We start from the raw sequence: 13,180 nt of genomic DNA on the forward strand, positions 1-13,180 counted from the left end.
CCGGGTTCTGATTTTCATTTGGAAATGAAGTTTCCCTGTCGTTTAAGGTTAGTTAGTTTTTGTCTAACTAACCTGTCACAGTGCTTTTCATTTTACGAACCGTTGATTGATGGACACAGTTTATTTCCACCTTCCTGTAAGTTTTTCATACTTGTGGATTTTATTGAAATGAATGTTTCTTATCACAACTGTGCACATTACAATATTTATCTTCTGTATCACCAGCGCACAAACAGCAGTCAGGAATAATGAATGAATGGCTATTGGGTCACAGAGAATCATAGATCAAAGGCCAATTAGAATCATGTTTAGTCTGAAAGCATTAGCAAGCTGATCATGTGGGTGAGGAAATCTCCACCAATTAAGCTAATGGACATTCTTCACGATGATTTCAGATATGTATTATGAGCTGCAGACAGCAGCAGCCCCCCCCGGTCTGTGGTCTGTGACTTCATATATATGTATTTTTAACTACAATAATCTTGTTTTCCTGAGCTCAGCTGCAGCAAAGATCCCTGATGAGCTTTAATAACCAGGTTCAGGCTGAAGGAGGAGGGGTTGGCATCATTAGAATAAAGTATTGATTAAAATTTTTCTAAGACAGGTCTGGTGAATTTTAAGTGACCAGAGACTCAGACATTTTAGAAGAGTTTCTCATCTCCATGATCAACCTTTGCTGTGTTAAAATGGTGGTTTTTGCACAGACATTCATGGTCCTCAGAGATTGGAGCCTATTGACTTTAATGATCCCCCTTCCTGTAGCGCCCCATTCAGTACATCTGCACATATGAGTCAAATATCTTGATAGCTGTTGGTTTTTGTCATGCAATTTGGTACAGACATTTATGTCCCCAGAGGATGAACTGTAATAACTTAAACTACTTTAGTTTGTCCAGTGATTTGGTTTATGAACAAATTCCTGCAAAACTACAGCTTTTGTTTAGAGCTAATCATTAAATGTTGTCACGCACAGTATAAGATGGTGGACTTGGTAAACACTATACTTGCTAAACATCAGCGTGTTGGCATCGTCATTGTGAGCGTTCATCTCAAGGCAGGGCTGTGCGCAGGTGCAGTCTCACAGAGCTTCTAGCATGGCTATAAGGTCCTATTACCTTTGGTTTCCCTCTCACAGAACACCTCCCCACAGTGTATCTAAACAAATATCATGTTTCTGCCTGAATAAGATGTTGAAGGTGGTCACTGTCTACTTCTAAAAGTGGCACAAAGTATCACTGTGTAGAAATACTGTAGTTACCATAGTTTACCCAAATGTGGCTTGATTTTGATGCGTCTTTATGCCCAGTGCTAATCTTGTGCTAATGTAATGTTATGGACAAACATTTAGGTGGAGCAGTAACCATAATAGCACCATAATAGGGTGCTTTGTCTGAGTACAACAAATTAGCTCACAAAAAAATCAGCTTACAAACACCTGTGGTTCACTGTAACTCAGTTTTCCTTGCCTTTAATCATTTTATTTCATTAGACAGGTTATTCACAAAGATTACTCATACAGCCTATTTCATCTGTGTCTTTTGTCCTGTGTTGCTGCAGGTGCAGATTCGCACAGTGACGTGAGCTCAGTGAGCGGCGGCGTGCCGTGGGACAGCAGAGAGACTTCCCTGGCTGCCTCCACAGCCGCCTCCCTGGCCTCATCCCTGCCTCTGAGGGACGTAATGGATGCAAACGAAGACATTAAGCACAGGGAGCACTGCGACAGAGACTCAAACGAGTCTATGGGCAGCGGCTCGTCTTTTGAAGAGCTTGACATGGATCAGGAGGAGCAGGAAGAGGGAGAAGAGAGGGAGGAGAAGGAGGATGGGGAAGAGAAGGAGCTCCCCAAGGGTGAAGATGGAGCTAGAGAAGCAGTTGAACTGGTGGCTGAGAAGAAGGAGGCCCTGGGGGATGGAGAGGAGTAGGAAGGATGCTAAAGAGATAAGGGATGAGGCCATGTAATGCTGGCATGCTAGAGAGTTTCTTAGTTGTTGCGATTGCTGGTTATCTGTCATGTAATCTTGTTGGTGGATCTAAAGCTGTTCATGCCATGACCACGATGCCATATTTCTGCACCTTCTAAGTCTCTTTTTGAAGCCTCTACTTTTTGTTATTCTGTAATCTCATTTTTTAAAAATAATTCCTGATCATATATTTAAACTGTCAGGATAGAGCAACAGGCAACCCCATAGGGTTAAGTCTTCTTGAATAAACCTAATTTTCTCTGCACATGGTGTGCAGCAAATGAGAATTGAGATTTGTTTAATTCTATATTTCATTTCAAACTGTAATCTTTTGAACTTGAATCACCGCCATTTCTGTCCAGATTAGATTAGAAGTGACACTTCAGATAAAGATCCACATAAAAGGAAAGACACCGGATCATCATGCGGCACCTTTTCGCCATGTGTGACAGTTGATATTGTACCCCACTTTCTAGGTCATGTCCTGAGGAAATTTATGTCAAGTGTTTGTGTGCATTACCTGACTTTGGTGTATTGATATACAATAATGATTGGGTGAAAATGTTCAGGAGCGAATGCCGTAGAAATCTTGATGGACCTGTTTCATTGTGTTATTAATTTTCTTTTTCTTCTTTTTTTTTTTTTGGAAAGAAAATTTGGAAATTCTGGAGCAGAGAACAAACTTTCATCAACACCAGTGAGGACACCAATAAAGTAACATCACCATAGTCTCCAAGTCACCAGGACTAAGGTTTATAATTTGTTTTACTGTACAGAACATTTTATTGTTACTCTGCTCTCAGATAATTGCTTTAGTTTTTTAACGTAATATTCTCTTCTATAGTTGGTCTGTTAAACTACTCTGCAGCTCTGTTTGTAGCCAGAATTCACTCACTTCCACAGACTAGTTGTGATATGTTCGTAGGTTGAAATTGTTGGTGGTGTGACATGTTGGAAAAAATGTACAGCACATTCCCATGGTTGTGTCTTTCTGTCTGTAATAAAATTTTCAAATTAAAGGTCCAGTTCACAGGTATCAGTTATGCATAGATGTTTTTTTGCACAAAAAATTCTTTCAATATCTGTTTTAAGAATCAACCTCAGTCTCTAACACAAAGCTACATCATCATCACTCTACTCTGAGGACCATTCTTATCCATTTTTATTTGTCTGTTTCCAAACAAGAGGTGCAACAAAGGGTGGGTGGCAGTGGGATGCATTGAAGTTATTGATGAGGCAGTAAGTGCATAATAACTTATTAAGCTGTTAACCACTGTCATGGTTTCGCATTGTAATGGCTGCCAGTGCCACCGCCTCTTTGGGAAAGGCACAGCAATGAAATTCAAAAGCTAAATAAAAGAGAAATGTTAAAAAAAAAAAAAAAAAAAAAGCCTATAATGACATAATGTGTTTTTCAGTGAAAGTTGAGAAAAAAATAAGCCCTGCTGTTTGAAGATTTTCTTGAGGGAGCTATTTCCCTTGGCACATTTAAAATGCTAAATCAGTATGCCCAAAACAATACAAATGTGGGAAGCGCAAACACGCTTAAGAATATCATTACAATGTCATTATTGTATCCAAATCGTCACCTTAGCATAAGCTGCATTTATCTGGCCAGCCTTTCACTGAGCGGTTTGGCATTTGTGTCACAATTTACTTAATCAGCTGTGTGTACAGCAGAGGAGCCAGAAGAGGCTCCAACAGACTACTGATTTTTGATGGACATGCATGTTCTTTAGCCAGCAGTCCTTAATGAACATCATGACCTATAAGTACAACTGTTTTCTTTCAAATCCAACACCACAGTAGGCACAGTCATTTTGCTGATTAATACACCATCAACCAGAGAGAGAAAATGCCCATCTTGATCCTTGGTCAGGCCGACATGCATAATGTCAAATCAAATTATATGTTTTACATCATTTGCCTATCAGAGAACACTGATAAGTTTTATTTTTCATCTGTGAAATTTCCAGCTCCAAACACAACTTAGTCACAATTCCCTGAAAAACAAGTTCAACAGGGCCTCATCAAGTGCTTACAAAATGAATATTGACCAATATATTCTATGATGGCAGAAGGCTGTAAATGGGTGACAAATTAAAGGAAAGATATGAATAACTGAGTGGAGAAACATAACAAATGCATTTGCTTCCATACAAGTCACAAGGGGTCACTGAATGGATTAATGAATATGAAAATGATGAGAGTCATATGCAATGGCTTTCTCATCAGATTTATGGGAGATTTATATTTATATTTTCTAACCAGCTATATTTTAGAAGAATGGTAACCATCCCTTCAAGCTGATTGGGCCTCGTGGTGACACGATAATGTTGGCGTCATCTCTTATGTTTTCTATCTTAAAGAAGCACATATCTATTCACACATCACCTCAGCTGTTTGGAGCGTGAGAGGAATGACAGACTTACTTTCATTCCAGCTTTAAAATGTTTCACCTAAAGGACCTGTTGGTAACGTTGTGTTTTCTAATGAGACAATGAGATTGGTGGCTAAACTGCCTACAGAGGTGTCATCAGTCTGCATGGACAGATGCCCCCATCACATGTTTGTTGCACTTTCAGTTTTAATCCTGGCACCCCAACCTTTGTCCAGAGGCAAAAATGAAAATCAGTCTGGAAGAGACTGCGATGACACACTGGGTCAGCAACTGATTTAATTAATTGTGAAACCCACAGGGGTGTCATGCAGCTTTGAGGGCACGGAGATTATTGCCTTCCCATGATGTTAATTATTAATCTCATTACATTGCACTTGGAGAGATGGGGGGAGGCAGGGGTGGCGTGAATGGGGGTGGGGGGGGGGGGGTATCAACATTCAAATTTAGATGTCGATCATTGCGTATGTGAAGCTGCTTTTTGCAGGACAGAGAAATGGCAGCGCCCCCCCCTCAAAGCGCATGTCCCCCTGCGCGCCACACTGTGCCATCTGGGACTGACCTCACACTCTCCCGTGCCGTGTCACAACTTGTTTGCTGCACCCAAAAAAAAAAAAAAAATCCACTGCTGAAGATAAGCAGTCTCCAAAGAATCCTTCAAACTGCCCCCCCCCCCGACCGCATGAACAAATAGGGGGCGACTCTTAAACCGTCTCCCCATTGATATTCTCATCCAGTTCAACAGCTTTCAACCCAGTTCAAAGCGGCTATAGAGAAACCAGAGTCAGTAGCGTTATGCTTTAATTTACACAACATTAATTTCGTAATGCAGTTGCGATGAGGCAGAGCATCTCCACGACTGATCTTGCGTTAAGCAACTGCGCCTTTGTTCAGCTGTCTAAACCTTCTGAGAGTTGAGGCGCTCTCCCAGGTTGGTGCGCTTATCCGCAGCGAGCGCTTTTGTCAGCTGAAAATATTGTTGCCATGCTGAAGATTTTACTCGAGTAACAGGTAGATTTTAAACTTTGTGTCTAATTCCCTCTTTTCACGCGCGCCAGAGCAGATCACCTGTCATCCTATCAGACTCATAAACCTCGCCTTTTTTCCCCCTAGATTGGTGGTTAAATTGATGATATTTCTCTTCCACACTTGATGCTTAAGAAAGTCAAACGCCCTTTTCCCACCAGTACACCGAAGTGGAAGTCAGTTGCATTTGTTTTAAGCGCGTTTTGGGGAATGTGACTTTTGAACCTCCAAGATCCAGCGGCTCGTCGTTAGACTGGGGTTGTGCAGCAGCAGCAGCAGCAGCACCACGGACAGCTCCTGGCACGCGGGCTCAAACTTCAGCCAGCGACACTCGCCTCCTTCATTCATCCTGCTCCAGTGCAGTTCACAGCTACGCTGATTTTAGGCTTAAAAAAAAACAACAAATCAACACTGCTGCAAAGGATGCTGCTGCGCTGGGTTTACACAGTCCGCTCATCCCACAGCAGCGCTGGAAACTGAGGATCCCTGCACAGGTAAGAGATGTTGTGTGTTTTTGTCTCGGCTGATTTGTGCGTTAAATGCCTGAAGGTGCGTTTTGTTGTGAACTTCTGCAGCAGCCTACGAGCTGGTTTGTTGAGAAGATTAAATAAACCGGTTTGTTCAGGTTTTAATTTGTTGAGGAGTTAATCTCTCCTTTTTATTGTGTTGACAAAATCTTTGTAGTTCTTATCTAAAAAAAAAAAACAAAGGGTGAAAAGGATGAACGAATCAGTTAGTGCGTAATTTGTTTCTGGCAATATTATTATTATTATTATTATTTTGCCACACTGGAAATAGTTTACCGCACGATGAGAACATTTTGCCTCCTTGTTGTTCACCCCTACATCTCTGGCTATACAGCAATGTCTACTTGCTGCCCCACCGTCCACATGTGTGAGGCTGCTGGAAAAACTACTAAACGGGCGCCGCAGTACAAACCAACCGCCATGTCTCCAATCTCACTCATTTGGGAAATCACTTTGTGTAACAGAAAGTGCGAAACACTACCGAGAAAGTCGACTGAAAAATTCAAAAACTTGAGAATTAGTTTGTGTGCCACAGGGTGTTGGAGAGAAGAAGATGTTCTACACAACCACGGTTCATCTTTTTCTACTGGTTTTCTTTTTTCGGAGGCATTTCTTTAGTTTCATTCGCTTAACCACTTAAAAATGCACTGTATCATCTCTGTCTTTTCCATCCTCTCGTATTAAAATGAACGTATTAATGATCCGAACTGTTGGAACCACATCAATGTAGATTAACATCATATTGTTGTAAATTAACATGAGAACACTGTATGTGGGGCTACATACAGAGTCACTCTGTGCAGTTTCTTCGATTATCAGATCATCGGGAGTTTAAAATTCATTTTTAAACACACGAGGAATATAAATGAATACCCCCAGGAGCAAATATTTAGAGGCTGCGTCGCTAATGCTGGACAAAGTCATTGAGAGAGGCAAAATGTACTGTGGATGCTTCCTCCAGTCCCAGGGGGCATCTGTGCTGCATGTTCAGCAGATGAAACACAATAGAAAACCCCCTGTGCAGTGTAATCACTTCAGTCAACACATTTATTCATATATATATATTATATTATAAATACTAAACTATACCAATAACTGTTTAATTGATCATCAGTTTATCACAAGCATGTTTCTCAATTTCTTACATAACAGAATAAAGCGTTTCTTTTAGTAGATCCTCCTCCTCTAAGACTAAGAGGTGGAATGATGTGAGCCCAGCATTCACAGTTGAAGATGTTGATTGCTGTAAATTATTCAGGTCATGGCTGACTGAAGAAGAACATACTCCACTGCCATCATCTGAATCCACAAGACAGAAAAAGTGGCAGGATAGTGGATGAGGCTGTCTGACCTGTGCTCCCTCCTTCCGCCTAGTCCTGCGTGCAGTGTCCCTCACATATTACTTTTGACTTGATACTTGAAGGGGACACGCTCGCACAAGGACAGGGAACGCTGTTAATTACACTGAGTGTGGGCCAACCAGAGCTGGTGGCAGCATGTAAGAGTTTTGGAACAATACAAAAAAAAGCCCCAAAAAAGGCTCTGTATCAAAAGAGCAGCCAAAACCTCTTTCTCAGGTATAATTCACTTGTAACAGATCAAGCTTAATGCCTCCAGTCCAAAAAAGTCTATTATTACAACAAGCCTCTTTAGAAAGCCTTGAGAGGTGCCAGATGCCTTACAGCTACTACTCTGATCCATAATGTGGTTGTCCAATAGCCCTAAGTAAACATTAGGGCCAATAAGTGGCTGTCTACCAAATCATTACATTTCACAGAGCAGGGCTAAAGTTTCTAGTTTTAAGTTAGGAGACATCTGCTTTTGCTTCATTGTCACTCAGACCTCTTATAATACATATAATAAATAAGGGCTGTAACAGCTACCAGCATTACATCCCTCTGTGATGAATCCCTCCAGTCCTATCAGAAAGGACAATTTAACAGCTTAGTCTTCCTTATGGTCATGCATGTACTCACACACACACACACACACACACACACACACACACACACACACATACATGCAAGTGAGGTGTATCAGTTGGATGTCTGCCAGTATCGTCCATGTAAAGTCTGGTCTAAACTGTACACCTGATGCCTATAACATCTGTTAAATGATTAAATATTTAATGTCCCTCTGCACTATTGAAAATGTGGGTATTTCTGTGCTGATTTGTATTCTGTACGCTGATAGTAAATCTGCACCAGTGTTAGTAAGACACAACTGTGCGCTTCTGAAGTACGAAGCGAAGGCAAAGTGACCATGAAATATAAGAAATGATTGAAAACACAATCCCGCCACTAATTTCAGGGGCGAATTTCAGACAGAATGAGAGGAAAAATTATTCCAGTGTGTCTTTTGAGGGTGTACAGTATACATTTCGTATAAGTTGCATTTCAGCTCAAATTGAATGAGTCTGCAAAGACAGTCCCCTGTTCACTGACAATGCAGTCTTGACAAAATAATGGTTAAATAACATATTAAACTAAGAACACGCACTCTACCCTCAGTATAGTTCTACTCAAGTAGAACGATTTAAACACGGACTTACTCAAGCGAAAGTATAGAGAAGCTTCCCATTAATTAAAGATGTGTGCATGACTCTCAGATTAAAATTAACTGCTGCACTGACTGCAAATGACTCATTCCTGTTTTACATTCTTTGAGTACGTAAGTGAGGTTCCTAGGTGAGTCCCAGGTCAGCTACGTCAATAATTTTCATTGTGAGTAATAATGAACTGTTGTTGATTCCTTCTATGACCAAGCCCTTGCTAAAATATATTCTGACTTCAGTAATGCTGAAGGGATTAGTAGTACTCCAAAAAGTGGAATTAATAAAAATTATTCCGGCTCGATAAACAAAGCATTTTCATATCTGTGGATCCAGCGTAGATGTCAGGTTTTCTATCCCTGTTCAAGAGATGTCCATGTTTCCAGACTTTGCACAAACTGTCAAAAAGAATCAAATCAACTGGTGTTTACCCTTCATTTAGGATATTTTGGGCGTTAAGACATGCAGTACGTTTATAGAGATTTCTTGATAAATACTACATCTGTCAAGTCAGTGGAGGAGAGGGGTCAGGGAAGCTGAGCTCTCTTTACTTCTCATGCTGCTGATGTGTTGTAATATTAATATTGGTGGCAGCTGACCATCTGTTAATTAGAGCATTTAAATTGTCCTACAAGTGTAAGTTGTGAGTGTTTTGAGACCAAATATTGATGCATTAAAGCAGCGGTTTCCCACCTTTTTTTTGCTTGTGATGCCTTAAAGTAAAGCAATTTCATTGTAAGCCCTCGTCATGGGTTGGCTATGAGTTGTGCACATGGAGAGATGCGGGGAGGCCACACATTGTTTCATTTTAGTCATTTTTGGGGACCTGAAATTGTAAAACTACACTACTATAAAGACAAGTCTGAAAAATAAATAATATTTTGTGTTTTAATTCCTCTATTGGCACTCTAATCTTGTGGAGGTCCTGAGCCCCTGGTTGGGAACCACTGCATCAAAGTGTTGGACCTCAAGCTCTTCATTTTTTTAAGCATTCCTGTGATACATGATCATAGCTGTGGAGTTTTCGCATTTCCCAGAGAGATTTGAGATAATTGAGTAATTGTACATACCAGCGTGTAACTGAAAGTTGAGCCAGATGATCAAGATGTTAGATCGCTTCTTACCTGAAATCAATTGCAAAATGTAAAAACTTTGAACTTGTTAGTTTGAACAATTAGCATGGTGCATCATTTGTTGATGGAAAGAAAATGGCACGTAGTCATGTGGAGAGGTCAAAGATAAATAAGAAAAAGTTTAATTGCAATTATGATTTATGTTTATTAGAAAAGAGAAAATATTCTCGTCAAAATCACATATGCATGTTTTATTTCTTATGAGGATAAAAGACCTTGTGCTGTGATGACCAGGTTGATGTCTCATACTTCACAGGGACAATCACCTGTCCACTGGCACCAGTCAGGATTTAGCAACATTTGAATCAAAATGTAATGACAGTTGCAAGTTGTTTGCTGATGTTTTCATGTCACTGTCCGTTGTAATGGACGACATTAAATGTACACAATCCTGATGACACAAATCAGCAAACTTGAACACCGGTTATTGTTAGTTATAATAATAATAATAATTTTAGAGAAATACTTTGGATCTGAGACCAGGCTGGCTTTAGAGAATATGCTTAGGTACTTTTTGCTTGCAAAAGTCTCTCAGTCAAGCCAGAAGAAATGCAGACGCACAGGTTCTCAGATTTATTGGAGTGTTACTGAACAGCTGAGTTAAAGTGAAACCAAAAAAAAAAGAAGGAAACACAACGACATGAAATAAAGATTGAAGTACCCCTGAGTAATCTTGCATGCTGTTATTCACCAAAAAATATCACGACTTACTCTGAATGCAATGAAACTTTCATTTTGCTGGGGCAAGAAGAAAAATTAAGTTGAAGCAGCTTTTAAAAAAAAATCCTGATTGCTCTGGGATATATATATATTTTTTTAATTATGTAAACAATGAAATTTAAAAACACTTAACACAATGTGGGCTCTCATTTTGTTACATTTAAAATAATGTTACTTAAATACCCTCACTGACATCAATTGTTAGTCCAGGAACAGCACTTCTAATGATTTCCAAAAAATCATGGTGCTTCAGGCCCCTTTCTTTTAACAGCGCGCTGCTGATGAATAATGCAAAGATACAATAAAAACCTCTAAAACAAAAGCACCATACATCCATCACGTTGTTAGAGCCAATCATAGGCCTGGCAGTAATGATCTCTGAGACACAAAGAAAGAGGATGAATGTTTGATGAGGAAGGCAGAATGGGGCTCCTGGGAGGCCAAGGGACCGTTGAACACATACGAGGGAATCCCCCTTTACAGGTGGAGAGAGGAGGAGATGGATGAGGGGGGAGGGGCAGTGCAATTGGCGTGGAGAGATGGGGCAAGCTCTTTACATACTGTAGAACGAGGTGGATTGTGTGATAATCAGGATCTGATATGAGCTTCGTTTTGCTTTTACCGACTGTCCAACATGACTGTAAGCACACTCGTGTGACAGAAAACTGTTACAAAGACCCAGTGAGTCTCTGAATTGATTCATGTCTTCTTAATTGCAGTAGCTGTTACTCAGAAGATGCCTTGAAATTTAAACTTCAAGGACCTTCCCACTCTCTAATTGCTAATTGTATAAATGACCTTATCAGGAAAGGTCAGTGGTTGTGTTTTTGGGAGACGTTTAATTGTTTTACTGATGTAACTTCAGGGTTATCATCGATCCAGTCAATCTTCTTTGTGACATTAACCGAACTGGATTCAAACAAGTGGTGTTCGGAGATAATCCATTCAACATTTCAGTATTCCATCACATGTTTCTATAGATCATGTTAGTAGCCATCTGTTTTTTAAACAGTGATCCTGAAGCACCTCCCTGTGTTCCTGTTTTAAGTAGCCACGTTATTTCTGAAATTCCACAAAGATTTAGTGAGAAAGACCAATGATTTATTAGTTACTCCACTATTTAGTTAAATACAAGATTAATTGTCTTAAACTGGAATTATTTTTCTGTGAAAATGTATGTAAACAACTCTGCAAACCTATGCAGAGAAAGCTTTTATGGGTAACTGTTGGTCATACAGGCTTTCAAAGGAGCTAAAACTAACACCTCCCAAATCTCAGCAACGCATCCTGCGGAAATGCATGTCGAGCACGCTGATTGGTTGATCCAAATCCAGTTGAGCAGCAGGTTAAAAGCCAAACAAACGCTTCCATCTGAACCCAATTAATTTTCATTGACATGCTGCCCAGAGCAGCACATTTCTTTTCAAGAAAACTATTAAACAAAATTGCCAAAAATCACTGCCTCCAGCTTCTCAGATGTGAGGACTTTCTGCTTTCTCTGTTTCATATATAAATCATCAGCATTTTTCTTCATGTCTTAGACCTAGCAAAACGTTGAGCAAGATAAAAACATATCTTTAAGTGATAGCTAATATAAGAGCCATTTTATATATTTTTCTTACTGTCGACAAATCCCATGAAAGGACCACAACCAACAATGTGTTTCAATTCTTTCTGACTTCCCTTCCCATGGCCTTTCTCAGCTCCAGACGATCCATTCCTGCTGTAGATTATTGAGGATCTTAACAAATACATAGATTCAATTTGAAACCGGCTCAGTAGTTTCCTAAACCAGCTGGTCTGTAGTGTTTGAGCAAATGTTACTCAAACAGAGGTATATAGTGCAGAGTATTTTCCACCATCACTATATGTTCATTTTGGTGCTTTAGTGAGAACTTCTAGGACAGCGTTTGTTGAATCAACAGTGTGCATGTTCATGGTAATGAGAGAACATGTCACTACGTGCAGTGGTGTGTGTTTTTGATATAAAACAAGGTCTATGGTTTTGGTCTTTTTATCTGTTGAGAATAAGGAATACTACTTATCCTAATGTGTGCCAAGCAATTCAATCACATATCAAATATTCAATTGTATACTAAAGAGTTTCACTTGCCACAGGTGCTCCCAGAATTGGACTTTCATAGATTGTTTGTGCCTGGTAATGTGTTTGTGTGTGTGTGTGTGTGTGTGTGTGTGAGCACTCTTGAGCCCTCTTTCCCATTAGTGGACCATCTTAAGCCCCCCCCACCCCCAGACCCAGGACCATTCTCTTTGTCAGCTGGAAATGTGATTTTAGGGAAGCCTGACTCCCATTACCTTTGCTTCCTCTTAGCCAGGCTCCAAGTCATTCCACAGGGATCTCCAACCTGCTCATCCAGGCTCGGTGCTGCATATACAGTAGATGACCTCCACTCTTCAACACTTGTTATCGCCTGGGGGGGATATTACCATATTAATGCTGCACTCTACTCCTGGGACAAATGAGTGTCATAAAAAAAAATCAGCCTGGATGGCATCTTTCTCAAACCCCACCCTTATCCTTCTTACACTGCTGCTCACACTGCCGTACTTTTTTTTTTTTTTTTTTTCTGCCCTCTCGCATCTGCTATCTTTTCTTGGAATTTTTTTCGGCCCCCATCCACTCCTCCCATTCCTTCACACAGTCTGGTTTGAAGTGTGTAAGAGGCTGGCAGGCTTTACGCTCTTGAATTAAAAAGGCCATCTGGTGAAGAGGGAAACAGAGATGGCTGTATAGGAGGAGAGAGGAAAAATGAGAGGCATGATTTTTCTTTGAAGTTAATGTGTAGACAGAATCCTGGGTGGGATATTACATCTAAAGTGTAAATATTGCTCCTAGCATCTGT

General features: G+C 40.2%; 2 protein-coding genes across 2 annotated transcripts in view; both read left to right on the top strand.

Annotated features, from left to right (window-relative positions):
- The window catches only part of tex264a (testis expressed 264, ER-phagy receptor a), a 65,683-nt gene extending 62,686 nt beyond the window's left edge, over positions 1-2,997 (top strand). Inside the window, exon 4 of the mRNA XM_056403973.1 lies at positions 1,558-2,997. Within this exon, the coding sequence (XP_056259948.1) occupies positions 1,558-1,922 (365 nt within the window). The 3' untranslated portion in view covers positions 1,923-2,997. The remainder of the gene's footprint in view (positions 1-1,557) is intronic.
- Positions 2,998-4,832: 1,835 nt separating this feature from the next.
- Positions 4,833-13,180, top strand: part of grm2a (glutamate receptor, metabotropic 2a) — a 34,385-nt gene continuing 26,037 nt past the window's right edge. The window contains exon 1 of the mRNA XM_056386341.1: positions 4,833-5,879. The gene's annotated coding sequence lies outside the window, so the exon portion shown is untranslated. The remainder of the gene's footprint in view (positions 5,880-13,180) is intronic.

The sequence above is a fragment of the Seriola aureovittata genome, chromosome 2 (genome assembly GCF_021018895.1).
Source record: "Seriola aureovittata isolate HTS-2021-v1 ecotype China chromosome 2, ASM2101889v1, whole genome shotgun sequence".
NCBI classification, from domain to species: Eukaryota; Metazoa; Chordata; class Actinopteri; order Carangiformes; family Carangidae; genus Seriola; species Seriola aureovittata.